The sequence below is a fragment of the Bubalus kerabau genome, chromosome 3, assembly GCF_029407905.1.
Source record: "Bubalus kerabau isolate K-KA32 ecotype Philippines breed swamp buffalo chromosome 3, PCC_UOA_SB_1v2, whole genome shotgun sequence".
NCBI classification, from domain to species: domain Eukaryota; kingdom Metazoa; phylum Chordata; class Mammalia; order Artiodactyla; family Bovidae; genus Bubalus; species Bubalus kerabau.
The window spans coordinates 32150607-32170644 of NC_073626.1; the positions used below are offsets into that span (position 1 = coordinate 32150607).

General features: G+C 42.2%; 1 protein-coding gene and 1 long non-coding RNA gene across 2 annotated transcripts; one reads left to right on the plus strand and one right to left on the minus strand.

Moving 5' to 3' along the window:
• Nucleotides 1-1118: 1118 nt before the first annotated feature.
• Nucleotides 1119-12647, minus strand: TDRD6 (tudor domain containing 6). Its single transcript, XM_055571267.1, has 4 exons — nucleotides 6487-12647; nucleotides 5308-5432; nucleotides 4203-4292; nucleotides 1119-1686 (listed from the first exon to the last, which is right to left on the minus strand). Exons 1-4 carry the CDS (start codon nucleotides 12521-12523, stop codon nucleotides 1657-1659), a joined length of 6282 nt encoding a protein of 2093 aa, XP_055427242.1. The 5' UTR covers nucleotides 12524-12647; the 3' UTR covers nucleotides 1119-1656.
• LOC129645830 (uncharacterized) lies at nucleotides 12617-18702 on the plus strand. The gene is made up of 3 exons (XR_008711517.1): nucleotides 12617-12690; nucleotides 18030-18130; nucleotides 18572-18702. It is a non-coding gene; the product is annotated as an uncharacterized LOC129645830 (long non-coding RNA).
• Nucleotides 18703-20038: the final 1336 nt, after the last annotated feature.

A 20038-nucleotide genomic window follows, 5' to 3' on the forward strand; every position in this document is an offset into this window, starting at 1 on the left:
GTCAGTGATGCCATCCAGCCATCTCATCCTCTGTCGTCCCCTTCTCCTCCTGCCGCCAATCCCTCCCAGCATCAGAGTCTTTTCCAATGAGTCAACTCTTCGCATGAGGTGGCCAAAGTACTGGAGTTTCAGCTTTACCATCATTCCTTCCAAAGAAATCCCAGGGCTGATCTCCTTCAGAATGGACTGGTTGGATCTCCTTGCAGTCCAAGGGACTCTCAAGAGTCTTCTCCAACACCACAGTTCAAAAGCATCAATTCTTCGGCACTCAGCCTTCTTCACAGTCCAACTCTCACATCCATACATGACCACAGGAAAAACCATAGCCTTGACTAGACAAACCTTTGTTTGGCAAAGTAATGTCTCTGCTTTTGAATATGCTATCTAGGTTGGTCATAACTTTCCTTCCAAGGAGTAAGCGTCTTTTAATTTCATGGCTGCAGTCACCATACACAGTGATTTTGGAGCCCAAAAAAATAAAGTCTGACACTGTTTCCCCATCTATTTCCCATGGCACATTAAGTTATTTCTTATCTTAAAAACACTGCAAGAAAAGTTTTATTATCCCCATTTTACAGCTAAGGAAGATCAAGGCTGAACAATAATATACTAACCTGCCCAGGTCACATATCTAGTAAGCCGCGTACAGGTAAGATCGATTTCCTGATGTTAGGGTCTGTTTGTGTGCTGCCACCTATGCAAAGCCTTGTTTTAAAAGCATGGGCTTTGAAGTTAGATGGGTCTAGGTTTGCTCAAGCCTCTGAGATTTGCTAGCTCTTTGACAGGCAAATTATTTATCTTCTCTGAAAAGCTTCAACTTTCTCACCTATAAAATATGGGTAATATTAATATGCACCTCAGAATCAAGGATTACATGAAAAAAAGTGCATTGAAAGGACAATGAGGGACTAACAGGAAAGCTATCATTTACTATTACTATGTATCCCCCAGTTGTAGAATTGTGGTTTGTTCCATGACCACAGACTTCCTCTTTTTTTTCCTTCTTTGTACCTTAGGTCCTCAGGAATTGAACCCCTTCCCCCTGCAGTGGAAACTCAGAGTCGTAACCACTGAACTGCCAAGGAAGTCCCAGATGTTTTCTTTTTAATGAAATGAAATTATACTTTTAAGGACAAACTTTATTCAAATTTTGTGTCATATTAGTATACTTCTAAATTCAAACAGAGTATTAGTCAAAACTAGAACAGCAAAGCTTCAGAAACAAAACAAAAATTTTGAAGGAGTTACTGCTAACAAAGCTATCCCCCCAAGTAGCATCATATATTATGCTTGTCAGAAACCTATAATTTTCTATCTTAAACTATTATTCAGAAGAAACCAAAATACTCCTTTTTTTGCAATGTGAGTAATGTGTTAGCAAACTGTTTAGCCAAATAAATCCTCCCAACTGATTAGAAAGATGACACATTTAAACGGAGAGGAAACATCTCAACTCAATATATACAGAAACAGCACTATAAATACACCACACAGGCAGTCTGAGATCTGTTTTGTTTTCAACACAAAGTTTTCAAAAATGACAATATCTTGTATTTACACACTCTCAATTTTCTCAAATATTTTTGTTGGTCTGGTTGAGATGGCACTTATTTCAGAGCAGCTTTGAACTGACTGACCACACTTACAGATCCACAGTTAAATCTGTATCATCTCCAGGCCTCTTTTCTGAAATAAAAAGAGAAAAACCTCAGGTTGAGAAAGAAATGTATAAATAAGAAAAAAAATGGGGAGGGGGGCGCGGTGTAGGGGGGAAGGTGTTGTGGCTTACAGAATCTTAGTTCCCTGACCAAAGATTGAACCCATGTCCCCTGCAGTGGACGCATGGAGTCCTAACCTCTGAACCACCAGGGAGTGCCCAAGAAGATTATTTACATGGGTGCTACCATGACAAAATTCATGTCCTTTAAAAATGGGGAGAGGGAAAAGATGTGTATTCTAATTACTACAGGGAGTTATTCCTACAGATATGATTTAAAAAAAAATATTTTAGTCCTCACACTGTATCTCTTATCATACAAAGTTTCTCTAAAAGATTATGAAATTGGCATATTTTATATTTTACTAGGATGATGTTCGGAGAAGGCAATGGCAACCCACTCCAGTACTCTTGCCTGGAAAATCCCATGGACGGAGGACCCTGGTGGGCTGCAGTCCATGGGGTCGCTAAGAGTTGGACATGACGAAGCAACTTCAGTTTCACTTTTCACTTTCATGCACTGGAGAAGGAAATGGCAACCCACTCCAGTGTTCTTGCCTGGAGAATCCCAAGGACAGCGGAGCATGGTGGGCTGCCATCTATGGGGTTGCACAGAGTCGGATATGACTGAAGCAACTTAGCAGCAGCAGCAGGATGATGTTGGCAAATGGTTCTTTGTTCTCTTTCATTAGTGCATACTTTCATATAACACTAAAGTTATCAAGAGCTGATTTCATTCTCCACATGCCTCAATACTGAGAGTCCCTTGGACTGCAAGGAGATCCAACCAGTCCATCCTAAAGGAGATCAGTCCTGGGTGTTCATTGGAAGGACTGATGTTGAAGCTGAAACTCCAATACTTTGGCCACCTGATGCGAAGAGCTGACTCATTTGAAAAGACCCTGATGCTGGGAAAGATTGAGGGCAGGAGGAGAAGGGGATGACAGAGGATGAGATGGTTGGATGGCATCACCGACTCGATGGACATGGGTTTGGGTGAACTCCGGGAGCTGCTGATGGACAGGGAGGCCTGGCGTGCTGCAGTTCATGGGGTCGCAAAGAGTCGGACACAACTGAGCGACTAAACTGAACTGAACTGATGCCTCAATTCTAAGAACCAGTGTGCCTCTTATGAAAAAGACCATGCATTAACCAGGAACATCCAACAAACTGAATCACCATATAAACTAAAAAATCTCCAAAGAAATTCCAAGAGATTATTTAACAAAGATCACTTGAATGTCTGTATCTGATTAAGTAGATGCAAACCCTGACATGACCAGATATTGGAACTATCCAATACAGATTTTGAAGCAAGAAGTTCAACAAACTCTAAACAGGATAAACTCTAGTATCTAGACATAGCCCAGGAAATCACCTATCATATAATCTTAACTGAAAAACACAATTTATGTGTGTATGTACGATGAAATCAACCATGTTCAAAATATATTGCTGATATGTTTATATCCCATATAAACAAAAATTATTAAAATCAAACTGATTAATCTGTCTTTGGATGGATGTATTATAGGTGATTGCTACTTTCTCCTTTTTAACTTTACCATTTTCTCAGATTTTCTGCATCAAATGTATTTTATCAAGGTCACAAACAACAAACAATTTCCTTTTTTTAATCCCAAAATGAAAATCAAGGAGGAAAACATTAATAAGTAGTTTTCCCAAAAAGATACAGGGCATAAAATCCAGAAACATTGATTGTGTTGTTGCTGTTTTCCATTGCTGTTATTACAAGTGTTTTTTCTTCCATTATTCCTAAACACAAATGCTTAGAAAACAGTTCAAGTTGAAACAGAGCAGGACTCTATGGTCCATGCCCCACTGTGTCCTCAGCCTGCCTTTTGTCTGAAAATCAATTTAATCAGAAAAGTGAGAAAATTCAGAAACAAAGGAAAACAGTCAAAGGAGACCAAATAATAACAATGTAGTCATTAAGCACAGTCAAGGACCTTCTCAAGGGCTGTAGATAATATGCTGAGCCATATCCTGTGAGCTGTCTTGCAGATATTGAAATACCAGATAGAGAAATTAACTACATGATGATCAGACTTTAGCCATGACATAACCTGACATAACTGGCCTCAAAGAAATGGAAACAAACTGGCCCTGGAACTGAAGATCAACTGTACCTAAAACAACCAAGATGACTCTGGTCAGACCACTGATGACCAGTTTCAGGATGACTGCCAGAGATGCCTGTGTTGTTTCTACAGGTAGTGCCCTCCTTCTGTCTATAAAAGCTCTTGCCTACTGACAGTCGGGGGAGCCTTTGGACAGACATCCGCCCTCCCCTCATCCCAACCCAGATGCCAGCATCTGAAATAAAGCAAACTTTCCTTTTCACCAACCTGGCCTCTTTAATGGTTTCTAAGCAGTGAGCCACGGGACCTGCACCTTTCAGTAACAAGGTTACCTTTCAAAATGAACAACAGCCTCACTAATTACTGCTTAAATATACTCATACCTCAGATGGACTCCTATCCAATTTGGGTATACCATTCCAGACATTCTCAGGGTTTACTACCTCCTCTATGCCATTTGAAAGGTCCAAAACCTGCAAGAGAAAAAAAGTAATAAAAACTGGTAATTCGAAACACTGTCACTGATTTATGTTAGTTACACAGTATCCTTTTTCAAATCAAATACCTTAAAAGGCAGTTACAATGATTTTGTTAAACTTTAACATTACATTTCAACTCAATGGTACATCAGTCCCAAAAAACATATTGAGTATCTATGCCTAGACATCAAAGATGGATGTTCTCAAATTCTCATGGTGTAAGTCTGCACATTCCTAATCCTTCCCCCTAGAAATTCTTCATTAGCCAGCCAGCGAGGGCAAAGTCCAGGGATCAATATTTAGGAAATGTGGCAAGGGATTCTGACACAGGTGGTTTTTCAAACCACAGGAAAAACACCATTTACTGAAGGTTTCAAGGAGATTTTACACAAGGGAATAATAGAGTCAGATTCTCATTTGACAAACACCACGCTGGCAATGTGGAGAAACAACGGATGGAAGACTAGAGGTAAACCAATAGAAGGTTATTAGAGGAAGCTAGTCGGGGTTGGTTCCCTGGTAGCTCAGACGGTCAAGACTCTGCCTGCAGTGCAGGAGACCCGGGTTCGATCCTTGAGTTGGGAAGATCCCCTGGAGAAGGGAATGGCTATCCCCTCCAGTTTCTTGTCTGGAGAATTCCATGGACAGAAGAGCCTGGCAGGCTACATGGGATTGCAAAGAATTGGACAAGACTAAGTAACTAACACCAACAGTTGTGAAATGAGAAACTTAACCAAAATAGTGGCATTAATAAAAAAAGTTTTAACTGAGATAAGAAGTGGAAAGTATGGAACTCAGTGACTGATAGGATTCCGGGGAGACGAAAGAGCCCTGAATGCTTAAATATAAACTTTTAAAACGGTTTTTGCATTGGATCAATTATCAGGGAGAATGAGCAGGTAACTAATCTGTTCAATGGGATTTTCTAATCTGGTAAAGTTTGGTAAAATTTCCTTAACAATCTGCAAGTACATTTTGAGACAAAGTACTTCACTGCAATTTTACATACCTTTGTGCCCTCTTCAGCTATTTCCAAAATCTCACATTTAGACCATGTGTTTCTGAGGCTTGACCACACAACACATTTGGATCCGACAGTAAATCCTTTCAGAGTGTACGTGTTCTCTGGTTGAGCTGCCAGATTGAATACAGCAAGAGTCAAAGCATGTCTCTTAATTTCTTAATGTTAGATATGCAAGCGAAGCATTTCCCTACAATGCATTTACTACTCCCATATCATTGGTATCATGGCACAGGACAACGTGTTCTGTCTCCCTAAATAACATGATCTCTATTTAGTTTTTAAAACTGCGTGTATGTGGACACAGGGAAAGGGTGAGACACAGAGGAAGGAAGTATACGCACCATCACAGCTCTCAGTGTGGCCATTTCTTGGTGGTGGAATCATGATGATTTTCATTCTCCTTAGTCTACTGTTTTCTCTATTTCGTACAGTGTAATAATATTGTAATTATGCAACAATCGAGTAAATAAAATTGACATTTAAAAGTCTAACATTGATTTTTTTAAAAAACCTAAAAGATAAGCCATTTTGTGTAACTTTCAAATCTTATTACGTAGGCAAGAAAAGAGCAGCAAAAATAATTTATAAAAAACGTATAAAAAAGTTAATGCTAATAGGTGTTCTCCAATATTTACTTGTGGCTGTTAACTTTCTTGATTAATATAGGCTCCCTAACTCTATTCTTTTAAGTGTTGCAAAATGAACGGCAAAGTATATGTACGAAGAAAACCAGTTGTTTTAAAACTCTGCTAAAATGATCCCCAATGTAAACTCATGCCTACATTAAGTTTGGCAAAGGAGCACTACATATTTTTAAAAATTGACCAAAAAACATAATGTCTTGATCTAGAGATGATTTGTTTACATTTGAAATGGGACTACTTTTTAGAGACATAGATTTTAAGCATTCTATTTTTAAAAGCAAAAATAATTCAGCATTTTACACAGCATATAAAGTATTATTTCACATTAATTTCATCCCTTAATTTCTTCATGTTTAAAATACTCTTCATAAAAATCCAAATCTAATTCTCTTTTCAGGTTTTCAACTCCTCTCAAATTATTTTTTTAATTCAGTAAGAATTATTCTCTTCTCTTTAAGATAAATAACTGTTTTTCCCTAAGCTAAATAAAAGTGTACGGGGGGTCAAAAACTGCACATACCTGGGATATGATCTGGTAAGGTGTAATTGTGTTTCCTTGCATCTTTGTATTCTTCTTCAGAAAACAGAGAGGTCAATGATGACATGGCATCTCTGTCTGTACATTCTGTAAATTCTTCTTTAAAGATACTCATTTCAATCTGCATCTTGGCATCGCAAGTCTGTCTGCGCAGGCGCAGCCTCCGCTCCTCATCAAAGCTTTCCGCACAACTGGATCCTCTCATGTCTTCAGTGCACAGGGCTTCTTGGGCTTTCTGACTAACGGTTAAAGACAAAGGGTTTATTCTGTCCTCCAGACACAGCTGGGCTGTAGGCAGTTCTAGTTCAGGCTGTTTCTCGTCTTCACAATTGAGGGGCAGCTGCCCTGGCAATGGTGGCAGGGTGACCTCTGGGTCACAGCCTTGGGGAAGAGTAATGGTTGGAGGCACCAGGCCCAGATCTTCTTTCTCCTCATCCCCGACCAGGGAATGCTGCAACTCAATGGATTCCAGCTCCAGAAATTCTTTGGACTCATCGTCAGGAGAAAGTGGTACCTCGAGAGAATTCAGTTCCAAGACCTCCTTTGCTTCGGTGGCATGTGGTAAGAATGTGTTAAATCCTGGCATTGGGTACCTATCATCAGACTTTGTTTTGTCACCCAATAGGCCCTTGGCTTTTTCTTCTAGCAACTCGGTGCCAATCTTATTTTTGCCTGGGTTTTCAAAAGCTTCAAAAATGTTATCAGTTTTGGGGTCATAGAATTTACCTGGTTGCGTTTCAAGGATGTTTAAGTCTTTGTTGAGTCTTTCCAAGAGCTCAGCTGTCTGGGATTCAATATGGAGTATTCTCTCTTGTCCAGATTCACTGCTTGATTTCTTAAGTCCAACATCAGGACTGGAGAACCCAAGAGCTCCCTTTATTTCTGCATCATTTTTTTCATACCTCAGATCACTGCTACTCATACCAATCTTAGAATATTTCTTCATTTTCTCACTAATGCTCTCACCTTTGCTTTTCAAGTCAACGATGGCTAAAGGGATATCACAAACGTCCCTTTTGATGTCTAATATTGTTATCTCCAACACATCTTCTGTGACTATTTCGTAAAAGTAGTCACATCCCTCACGAGGGCATGTGCCCTGTGAAATATTAAATCCTGAGAGGCAACATGGAAAGGCTTGCATGGGCACGGCCAAAAGCTCAGAAGGGATGTTCCAGAGTGCTTGTGGGTCCACGGAGTCTTCAATGTTTCCAAAGTCCACAAGCCTGACGGACACAAGATAATCTTCACAAATCCTGGTGACAAGGGCCCTATAATAATGCCCATCTTCTCTGTATCTCACTATGCAAGGATCTCCAATACGAGGGCAGTGGATACGACTTCTCCGATCTGTCACCTGCTCTCCCACAGTCTGTACTTTCACTTCTAAATGCTGAAGTTTCTTGGTATCCGCAAACTGACACCAAAAATATTCAGGTCCGTCGATCACCGTGGCATAAGCTCTTATAGTCTTCATCTTTGGATTATACCAGTTAAGAAACATAGAAGTATCTACGTCTGTTTTGCTGACCGATGTGGAACAGGCCCCTTGAACTATTTGCGTAGAAAATCCTAGTTGAGATTTTTCACTGAATGTATATCTGCTCATCATATCTTCGGCTATGATCCCATGTTCATCAGCAAGAGTAACTTCCCATTTGTCTTGAAACTGAACAAATTCGCATCTTATTTGAGTCTCATTTGTCCTTTGGGAAAAGTACTGCATCATTTCCTTATGGTTTAAAATCCCAGGAACCCCACATCCCTTTAAGGAACAGGGAATGCACAGTCCTGGTAATAGCGCATTAACACGGTTAAGTTTGCCTATTTTGTTTGTGTGAACCACAGAGACATTGCCATAATCTATAAACTGCACAGAGAGAAGGTCATTGGGTTGTGGTTCCTTGACCACAGCACGATACCATAAATTGTCTTCTGGGAAAACAGCACATATTACATCTCCTCTTTGCAAAGGTGGACCTGCATAATATTCAGGCCTTGTTCTAGTGTCATTTAACCTGTCTGAAAGACGATCAATTTCAGCCTCATCTTCTGTTAGTTGAACGTAAAAGTCTGAAAGGTCATTTATATGAGAAACATACACAGTTGTTTTAAATCCAGGCATTATGGCCTTCTTAGGGAACTCAGAAATTTTTAGAGGCAAACCTTTGTCACATGAATCTCTTAGTTTTCTCTCTGAAAGAGAGGCTTCTAGTTTTGTGGCTTTCAAAGAGGGCTCCACTGAACTTTCTAATTTCTTGTCTGTTGTTAATGGAGACACTTGATTATTTTTGTTTCCCACAGAGTCCTGGTGTGGAGTGACTAAGTTTGTCTTTGTTGAACTCTGTAAAAATTTGAGTTCCCTACATGCTGAGCTGATCTTAGGTTTGTATGATTCTCCTAAGACTGCCATACTATCTGGTTTGCTCTCTGATTTACTTAAATACTCTGTAGGTGACAACTTCACATCTTCCTTTTTCACTTCAAGAGTTTCAGTTGTAGAGAGGAGTGCTTTGCTTTTTCTTCTCCTTGTCCCACCTTTGTAACCCCAGAGCCCTAACTTCTCGTTAATATTAGCATTAATTTGAATGCTATCATTGTATAGTTCAATAATTAGTCTTCCATCTGGTTCTTTTGCTACGACCAGAGCCTTCAATGACTTATCTAAAACAGTCTCCCGAAACCACGCTGTAACTTCTTCTGGTATATGATCAGGAATATCAGATAACGAACATTTAATGGCTTGCATGGGCAAAAGTAAGACATCATGTGCATCGCTAGGCACTAGGCACAGATCATCACTGGTTACCACATAAACGTTCCCAAAATCAACAAAGAATACTTTATTTGGTTCTTTTTCTAGGATTACCCCCCTACGCCAGTTTCCGTCAGTATACTTGGCAAGACACAATGTGCCGGGGACCAAGTGAGATGTTCTTAAATGCAGCAAAACTTGACTTAATTGTGTAATATGATGGGATAGCTGTTCTAAAATACTTGCATTTCTTCCCAGTTGGCAATAAAATGCCCAAGGGTCATCAACATGTGTTATGTACACTGATTCTTCACTTCCAATTTTCATGTCATGTGTAGAATAGAAGTAAGAATGGAGCTTAACAGAGAACTCTAGAGGTTTCTGAAATTTTACTGGTCTTGCAAGTCTCTTTTGTACCAAAAAATGGCATACACCCTGGAAAGGTGTTAGCAGATCTACCACATTAAACAGTTCATCATGAATGGAAGCCAGAGCAAATATTGTGCACTTTAATTCAAGACTATTTTCCTGTGCATTATCTATAAATTCAATAAAAGCTTGGATTGCCTTTTCATCCCAAAGAAAAGGATTTTGTCCCATTGGCTGAATTAAATTATAAAGGCTGCACCTAAAAGCCTGAACCTTAGCCTTCAGAAACTCTTCAGTAATTGAATAAATATTCTTCACAGATACCATTTCTTTGTCCCCATAATCTACAAATATGATGTTGACATACTCTGAAGATTGTGCCCCGGTAATTAGAGCTCTGGACCATTTTCCATCTGCTGTTCGTTTTGCCAAACAAGCAGGAGTAGTTCCCTGGTGCGGAGGAGCTGTGTTGCAATAGTCCTGAATATTACACATGAGTGCTTTAAATCTTTGTGTGTTTCTGGTCAGCTGACACCAAAAATAGCCGGGATTTTCAACGCAAGATACTCTGACTTCCACCGTAGTTCCAACTTGTAGCTCTCCTTTACAAGAAGAGCCTGGCTCAATTCCCAAGAAATTCTGTACCAGAGGAGAATAAACAGACACTCTTTTCTCATTGTCCTGCACGAGTCCAGCTGAAACGTTTGTCGTAACTGCTGTGTCAGTCACTACTTCTGGAACAGCTGTAGTTTTACCATCTCTCATGGCTTCTTGTTCTTCCTTCTTGGCAGAAGATATTCTGTTACCGTCTATGGTAAAATGGTTTGAAACATGCCCTGGAGAGTGGACACTTACGGAAATACTGTCCTTTGTTTCAAATTCCTGGTACTTGGCAAATCCAGCTTGAGCCATCACCTTACTTATGTTTTCCTCCCCCGTTCTTGATTCATCAAGAATCTCAATAATATACTGATTATCCTGCTTATCAAGGACATGGATAACTAACTCTTTGTGGAGCACAGTCTTTTTAAAAAAGGAAATTGCCTCTTGGCTCCAGTTTTCTTCCAAAGGCCAAATATCCGCCAGGGCGCACTGCAGGGCCAATACTGGTAGCCGCCTAAACTGAGGGAGTAACATCCTCACGTCATACCGGTCCACGGTTTCCGAATTGCCCCGGTCAACTAAGAACACATCCACATTCTGGTCGTCTAATCGGGTGACCATAGCCCGGAAATAGCCATTTTCTTTCCATTTGACACAGCAAAGATCATCGGCTTCAGGTTTCAAGATGACACCATCCAGCTTACTGGCGGAGGCATAGAAACTGCACATTTTCTTCATCAGTTTGCTGAAGGTGCCATTGTGTTTCCTCAACCTAATCCAAAACTCAGAAGGATTTTTCACAAACTCCACCTGGGCATCATAGAAGGTGTTCATCTTTAACCTGATAGATGGTAAGGTGGGGAGTGAAATCTCTTCATCCATTTCTTCCGCAGAAGATTGACATTGAAAAGCAGTTTCCGGTTCTTCCTCCTCTTCCTCCTCTTCTCTGCCCTGGCTCTGAAGGAACCGGTCAGCCAAGCAACAGGACTGTACTCCGAACACACAGTTAAGATTAATCCCATCTTCGCCATATAAGGTGACGTAATACACATGCTCGAAGGAACAATAAAATTCAATCTTTGCGTTCACTGCCTGGCCCAGAATCAGTGCCTTCAGGTCACCGACCTGTGACCGAGACCAACCTCTCCCACCATCCCAGAGTCCGTACAGTGCGCAAGGGTAGGTCACCACGGGCATCCGAAAATATTCAGGCAGCAAGTAGCGGAGGCTACTACAACTCACTAACTCCTTCCTTCCATAGTCGACGTGAAGCACCTGGGCACAGCGCTGGGGCCGGAAAGTCTCAAGCAAGAGTGCCCTGTACCAAAGTCCATCCAACCCGCAGGATGCGCAAGGAGAGCCCGGCTTGTCTGGGCTCTCCTCTCTCTCCTCCCAGGGGGCACTGGTAGAGCGCTCGTCCCCAGTCCCCGGGGAACCCCGGTATACCTGAGCCATGCTCTCGGAGAGGCGGTGGATCTCCTGCGAGAGGCTGCGGAGCTGGCAGTGAATGCGGTGGGGATGGCACACCTGGGTTACCACCACGGGCTCCGTCACGCCCAGCTGCAGCTGAGGGTAGAAGTAATCCAGGCCAGGCTGCTCCTGCTTAGGGGGAATTCGCGGGACCACCGGGGCCCTGGGGCCCAGGACAGGCGTGGTGGCCGAGAGGTAGCGCTTAAGCAGGGAGCGGAAGACGCCGTCGGGCACCTGCCGGGCCAGGCCGAGCTCCTGCATCTGCTGAGACAGCTCGGGCACCTCCAGGAGGACCAGGCGGTGGAGCAGCAGCACGTCCAGGACGCGCCCGTGCACTTCCTTGCCCTGCAAGTGGCTAAGGAAGTCCACTGCGCTGGCCGCCCAGTGCTGGGGCTCGCCGCCGCCGCCCGCCGGCACCAGGCCGGCCAGCACGCAGCCCAGCACCTCCGACGGCAGGTGGAAGAACTCGCTGCGCCCGGGAGCCAGCGAGCCCGCCCCGGCCGCGATGGTGCAGCCCTCGTCCAGCAGGAAGACGCGGCTCTCCTGCGCCTGCCGGCTGACCACGCGGCCGCGGTGCCACAGCCTCCCCACCTGCACCAGGCACAACTCTCCAGGCAAGGCCGAGGCACCGCCCAGCATCCAAGGGCCGCGCGCAGCCGCCGCCGCTTCCTGGATCTCCCGGCTCAGCCGCACGTACTCGTCTCGCCGCTCTCCCAGCAGCCCCCACAGCTGCACGGGAATCACCTCGGGCTGCACGTCCACGAAGGACACCCGCAGCACCAGCGAGGCCCCCGGCGTCGGCAGCCCGGGCGTCGAGCACATCTTTGCCGCGCCGCCCGGCCCGGTCCGCGAAACCCCGGCGCCGCTAGGAGGAGAGCCCAGCAGACGCGGGCTCGCCCGACACACGGACAGGGAAGGATACCCGGCCCGGCGCCCACGCCGCAACGCCGCCGCCGTCGCCGCCGGGCCTCACCTGCTCGCGCCGACTGGTAAGACCCGACGGCCGGCCCAACCGCTCGGGGTCGCGCCGCCGCGCAGGCATTTACAGCGCGAGGCCCCTTGGCTTCCGGCCGCGGGCCGCCGGCGGGTCTGCGTGGGCGGGCGGGGCGGAGCCGGGCCAGCCGGGGGGCGGCGGGGACGCAGGCTCGGGGTGCAGAAGGGGCCTCGGGGAGCCGAGACGCCCGTCACTGCTCCGAGCCCCTTCGAGTCGCTTCGGCCCGGTCCGGGGACCTGGCGAGGCCCAGACCACGCAGGGACGTCCTTCTGGGCCATCTGACCGAGACAAACGGAGCCCGGCGAGCCCTGCACGGTGAGAGCCATTGAAGAACCGCGAAGGAGAAAGGGAGGAGCGAATGGCACGTTCGGGGCGTTGGGCCAGAACTCTCAGAGATCCGGAGCGGACCGTGCGGTGGCGCTGGCGTCCCCGGGGCGGACATTGGCTGTGCGCTCTCAACGACGTAGCCGCGGAGCCTGTCGCTGATAGTCTTGTCTATGAACTTGTTGGATCACCTGGATAGAGTAATAATGAGGGTTACATAGACTGTTAAATGCTTCTTTCCCCACGATTACCCGTGTATTTCTTTGCTGTTTTGTCTGCCCACTTTGCAGGCGTTTGGTCTCCATTTATGCACGGAGCTACTGTAGAACCAGACACCCATACACACTTGTAAAACTGATAAAAATCTGAATTTGTGGGTTATTCCAATGTCATTTTGCTGGTTTTGATTGTGTACTACAGTTGTTCAAGATTTGGGTAGGACTGGGTGAAAAGTGAATGGAAATTTCCTGGACATTTTTTGCAGCTTTGAAATTAGGTAGTGCTACCCTTTCAACTTTATTCTTTTTCTTCAAAATGGTTTTGGCTATCTAAGGTCTTTGCTTTTTCCAATGTATTTGATTAGGTTGGCCAAAAAATTCATTCAGGTTTTTCCATATATTACAGAAAAGCTGTAACAAACTTTTTGGCTAATTCAATGGAATACACTTGTGTCATTTCTGGGGGAAAATAATCTTGAGTTTTTTTAATTAGGATTGCATTGAAGATAGTGATCAGTATGAGAAATTACATCTGAGTAATACTGAGTTTTCCGGTCCATGGACATGGTTTCTTTCTCTGTTAATTGAATTATTCTTTACTTTGTCTCAGCACTGTTTTATAATTTTCAGTGAACAAGTCTTGCATGTAATCTGTTAGATTTATACCTAAGTTTTACATGTTTTTTTGTTATTGTCAATGATATTGACAAAAAAAAATTTAGCTTCCAATTTTTCACTGTTAGTAAATAGCACTATATTATAGTTTTGTGACTCCCAGGTCAAGAATCCACCTGCCAATGTAGGAGATTCAAGTTTGATCCCTGGGTCAGGAAGATACCCTGGAAGAGGAAATGTCCACCCATTCCAGCATTCTTGTCTGGGAAATTCCATGGACAAAGGAACCTGGCAGGCTACAGTCCATGGGGTCACAGAGAGTCACACACCACTGAGCACACACATGCACGCACATATATTGACCTTATATCTTGTGATTTTTGAAAACTCACTTATTCTAGTAGCTTTTTTTTATATATAGATTTCTTGGGAATGTGCACAATTCTACACAATTATATGGCTATATAATAAATGCAGTTTATCTCCCTAATTTTTATACTCTATTTCTCTCTTACCTTATTATAATAACTAAGATATCCAGTACAGTTTTGACTAGACATGGTGAGAATTGATATTTTTTCTTATTCCTGATTTAGGGGAAAAGCCTCTTTTTTACCAGTGTGATATTAGCTGTAGGTTTCACTTAGATCCTTTTCATCAAGTTGAGGAGGTTCATTCTGCTCCTAGATTGTTGAGAGCTCCTATCATGAAAGGTTATTGAGTTTTATCAAATACCATTTCACATTCTATTGATATAAATTGTCTGTAAGTTGAATTATATTTATTGATTTTTGAATGTTGAACCAACCTTGTATTCTTGGGATAAATCCCACTTGGAGCTGATGTATTATCCTTTTTATAAAGCTGAATTGAATGATAGTATCTTTCACCCCTATATTCATTTTTAAACTTTTTTCAGATTGGTTTTTTTTTCTGTTGCAGTAAAATATTCATAATATAAAACTTACCATTTTAATCATTTGTAAGTGTTCATTGACATGACATTACTTATATTCACATTGTTATGCAACAGTCACCTCTGTCCATCTTCAGAGCTTTTCATCATTCCAGACTGAAACACTGTACTAATTAAATACTGACTTCTGATTCTCCCTCATTCCAGCTCTAGTAACCACTAATCTACCATTTGTTTCTATGAATTTGATTACTCTAGGTATCGCATACAAGTAGAATCATATACTATATGCCCATTTGTGTCTGGCTTATTTCATTCAGTTTCAAGATTTATCCATGTCATAATATGTCTCAAAATTTCCTTATTTTAAAGCTGATTAATATCTCATTGTATGTACATACCACATTTTGTTTATCCATTCATTCATCTGTCAGTGGACATTTAGACTGTTTCCACCTTTTGGTTATGTGAAAATGCTACTATGAACATCGGTATATAAATATTTGTTCAAGTCCCTGCTCTCAATCTGTGAGTTATACCTAGAAGTGGAATTGTTGAGTGAAAAAGTTGGCTTAAAGCTCAACATTCAGAAAATGAAGATCATGGCATCCGGTCCCATCACTTCATGGGAAATAGATGTGGAAACAGTGTCACACTTTATTTTTCTGGGCTCCAAAATCACTGCAGATGGTGACTGCAGCCATGAAATTAAAAGACGCTTACTCCTTGGAAGGAAAGTTATGACCAACCTAGATAGCATATTCAAAAGCAGAGACATTACTTTGCCAACAAAGGTTCGTCTAGTCAAGGCTATGGTTTTTCCTGTGGTCATGTATGGATGTGAGAGTTGGACTGTGAAGAAGCTGAGCGCCAAAGAATTGATGCTTTTGAACTGTGGTGTTAGAGAAGACTCTTGAGAGTCCCTTGGACTGCAAGGAGATCCAACCATCCATTCTGAAGGAGATCAGCCCTGGGATTTCTTTGGGAGGAATGATGGTAAAGCTGAAACTCCAGTACTTTGGCCACCTCATGCGAAGAGTTGACTCATTGGAAAAGACTCTGATGCTGGGAGGGATTGGGGGCAAGAGGAGAAGGGGACGACAGAGGATGAGATGGCTGGATGGCATCACTGACTCGATGGACGTGAGTCTGAGTGAACTCCGGGAGTTGGTGATGGACAGGGAGGCCTGGCATGCTGCGATTCATGGGGTCGCAAAGAGTCGGACATGACTGAGTGACTGGACTGATCTGATCTGATCTGATGATAATTCTGTGTTTAATTTTTGAGGCAACCCCATATGATTTTGTATAGCACTTGCATCATTTTCTATTTTCTCTAGCAGTGCACAAGGGTTCCAGTTTCTCCACATCTTTATCAACTCTTAGTGTTTTGTTTTTTTAAAATTGCCATCCTAATGGGTGTAAAGTGGTGCTCATGGATTTTTTCGTGTCTATGTATATAAGAGAAATTGGTCTGTAGTTTTCTTTTTATAAATGGATTTAAGTATTTTGGGCAGTATCTTATGTGTTTTGGACAGTATTTAAGTTATTTTGGACAGGAAGTAAACAAATGAGAAGTCGAGGATGTCCTGAAGGTTTCCTGGTTGTAGTACAAGGTGTGTAGTGCAACAGAGACTCTTGAAGAAGAGTAGATTGTGAAGGACAGGGAGAAAGGATTGGAACAAAAAATACTGATTTAATTATTGTGAATTTTGAGCTCACAAGGACTATGGGCCATCCTGGTAGAGATATAAAGGGAGATGTTGAGAAAAAATAAGTAAAGCTGGAGGAATGAGTAAGGACCAAGGAACACAGATAAAGGTAACTTCTATTCTGGGAGATAGTGAAGGACAGAGAAGCCTGGCATGCTGCAGTTCATGGGGCCACAAAGAGTCAGACACAACCAAGCGACTAAAGAATAACAACTGTCTGCTAAGTCACTTCAGTCGTGTCCGACTCTGTGCAACCCCATAGACGGCAGCCCACCAGGCTCCGCCGTCCCTGGGATTCTCCAGGCAAGAACACTGGAGTGGGTTGCCATTTCCTTCTCCAATGCATGAAAGTGAAAAGTGAAGGTTAAGTCGCTCAGTCATTTCCGACTCTTAGCGACCCCATGGACTGCAGCCTACCAGGCTCCTCCGTCCATGGGATTTTCCAGGCAAGAGTACCGGAGTGGAGTGCCATTGCCTTCTCCGAACAACTGTCTACTGAGTGCCAATTACTGTAGTGTTTAGGAATTACCAGTCCAAGTGTAGTAGATGAAGTCACAGAAATGTGCAGGTCCTCCGAGAGAGAGAAGGCCAGGAACAGAGCACTGAAGAACAAACATTTAAAGATGTGACAGCAAAGAAACCAGTCAATACTGATCAGTTCAGTCGCTCAGTTGTGTCTGACTCTTTGTGACCTGATGGACTGCAGCATGCCAGGCTTTCCTGTCCATCACCAACTCCTGACGCTTGCTCAAACTCATGTTTGAGTCAGTGATGCCATCCAACTGTCTCACTGTCCGCCGTCTTCTTCTCCTCCCACCTTCAGTCTTTCCCAGCATCAGGGTCTTTTCCAGTGAGTCAGTTCTTCACATCAGGTGGCCAAAGTATTGGAGCTTCAGCTTCAGCATCAGTCCTTCCAATGAATATTTAGGATCTCTTGCAGTCCAAGGGACTCTCAAGAGTCTTCTCCAACACCACAGTTTAAAAGCATCAATTCTTCAGTGCTCAGCTCTTTATGGTCCAACTCTCACATCCATACATGACTACTGAAAAAACTATAGCTTTGACTAGATGGACCTTTATTGGCAAAGTAATGTCTCTCCTTTTTAATATGCTGTCTAGGTTTGTCATAGCTTTTCTTCCAAGGAGCAAGTGTCTTTTAATTTCATGGGTGCAGTCACCATCTGCAGTGATTTTGGAGCCCAAGAAAATAAAGACTGTCAAGAAGTGATGGGACCAGATGCCATGATCTTAGTTTTCTGAATGTTGAGTTTTAAGCAACAAGGTATAAGTGTTCTTTTTGCTAATATAAACATTTCAAATCTGACGTTCTAAATTAAGCTACTTTCTGTTTCAATTCTGAAAAGTAAAGATAAAGCTTTAAAAATTGTCTCTAAATTTGTTATCATTTTAAATTCAAAGATGCACCAGGATGAAATCACACGAGGACAAAACAAAGCCCTTGACAACCCATTAGGCGTTTTAAAGCATTTATTTTAAAAATCAGAATGATGCGCTATATTTACTCACATATATTCCTGTTTGTTACCAGATATTTTCAGCAAACAGACATCTTTAAGCCTCTTCATCTGCTTTTATCAAACCTTCAAAGTGGATCCTGCTGCTGTTGACAATCACAGCAGCCCGCTAAGGGTAAAGTATGGGGAGAGAAAAATAATCACATACTCCTCAGAATTCAGAAATAATAAAACACTTGAATGGGTAAAATGTACATACAAATAGTGACAGAATTTTCATACACACTCTAAAAGGAAGAATAATATAAACATATCACATATTTATTAATTGCTCATCATCCAACCAAATATTTTGTATTATTTAAAACTATCAAGTTCTAGATTTTTGTAGGATAGCTATTAAATGGATGACTACTTCTTTAAAATTACCTGTTTAAAGACACATGATCTTTTGAAAATGCAGTTAAGCACTGCATATGGTTAAGGAATTGCATGAAATCGAGTGTTACTGACCTGATATAATTATCCTTAAGGTAGGAAGAATACAACATATGACTTACACGTGTACATGTTTTTTTCTCTCCACCCACCCCCACCCAATCTCTGAATTCAACAGATTCCTTCTAATTGACTTCAACTCTCTTTGAAGTTTTAAAGAGAAACAGAGATGGTCCTTGCTTGCAAGAGTTCATTCATCGAGGGAAAGCCAACACGTCCATGCAGACAGACAGACATCCGCAGGAGGGGAAGCCATGGGAACAGAGGTGTTGAAGGTCTTCAAGTCTTCAGAGATCATTCTAGATGTTGAAGTAGGACTTCACCAGTGAAAGTGAAGACAAATGGGTAGCAGTGGTGGGGAAGAATGTTAGGCAAAGAGCACAAAATGAACACTGCCTAGGAAGCTGCCAAATGAAGAACATCTTCAGGGGCGATGCATTTGTGAGGAGGTAGAGTGTGGGTGTGCAGTGAAATGCAAATGTTAGAAAAATGGGTTGAAGCCAGGTTGAGAGGGGCTTGGATACACTGTGAAAGATTTTAATTTTTCTTGTGTGTGTGTGAAGGAGTAACTGAAGGTAAGAAGGTGGGATGACATGCCCACTGTTGCCTGAAGGAAGATGTGTCTGCTGCTTGGTGAAGGATTTCCAGCCACATAAAAAGCTTGTATGCTGCTGTAAGTCCTGAATACAACTTTCCTCATCTTAAAACATGAGAAATTAAATAAATCCAGGAAAAAGAAAATCCCAATAATTTAAAAAAATCTTTCCTTTTTTTAACATGACATTAATATAATGACCCTCTTCAAGTATATGTGCAAGATTCAAGAGTTCAACCACTTCATCTTAAAAAGAAATGGACCATCAAGAGAAATGAAGGGACTTGATTATACTACTTTGTCAGAAGTAGAACCCCAAATGTTGGGTTGGCCAAAAAGTTCATTTGGGCTTTTCCACACCACGTTAGGGAGAAACCCAAATGAACTTTTTTGACCAACCCAGTAGGATAAAGGTCTTGAGAATCCAAGTTCAGCCTTTTCTCCACATTTCCTGGCATTCAATAATATATGTATTTTGGGGAAATCATTTTTAAAAGAGTTCTGGTTTAACTGGGGAGAACAGCATCAAATATTTTCACCCTCAAGTGACCACCAAGTATTAAAAGAAAGATTTTTTTAACCAACGAGTGTTAAATGAAAGATTTTTCCAATGGAGGTCCTGAGGGAATCTGTTTTCATTAAACAGAAAAAGACATGAATAACTATTTCAATTGTACATAAGTGGTTATGCTTAAAAATATAAAGATGACAGAAAATCAGTTTCTCATTTAAAACTTCCTTGAATTTGTTTCCTTCCTTTTTTCTTGGCAAAATGAAAGAAATTTCAGACTAGTCTTTTGATAGTCACAGATCTTCAAGTAAGACAAAATTAATTGATTCATACCATCTGTAAATTTTGTTGAGTACCTAATGGCAAATAAATGTTACTAGCCCTACCACTAGTGGCTTATAATTAAAATAGGATTTGGAGCACTTGATGAAGATATATTATTCCTCACTGAAAGCAAATTTAAGAAATGTTCTCTATTT

What these genes read in the sequence shown, in the direction of transcription:
- TDRD6 (XM_055571267.1), bottom strand. Translation starts at nt 12,523, where the DNA reads ATGTGCTCGACGCCCGGGCTGCCGACGCCGGGGGCCTCGCTGGTGCTG. An exon ending in CTTACCAGATCATATCCCAG is followed by an intron (nt 5,433 to 6,486) that starts GTATGTGCAGTT and finishes TCAATCTGGCAG; the next exon opens with CTCAACCAGAGAACACGTAC. An exon ending in TAGCTGAAGAGGGCACAAAG is followed by an intron (nt 4,293 to 5,307) that starts GTATGTAAAATT and finishes TTTCTCTTGCAG; the next exon opens with GTTTTGGACCTTTCAAATGG.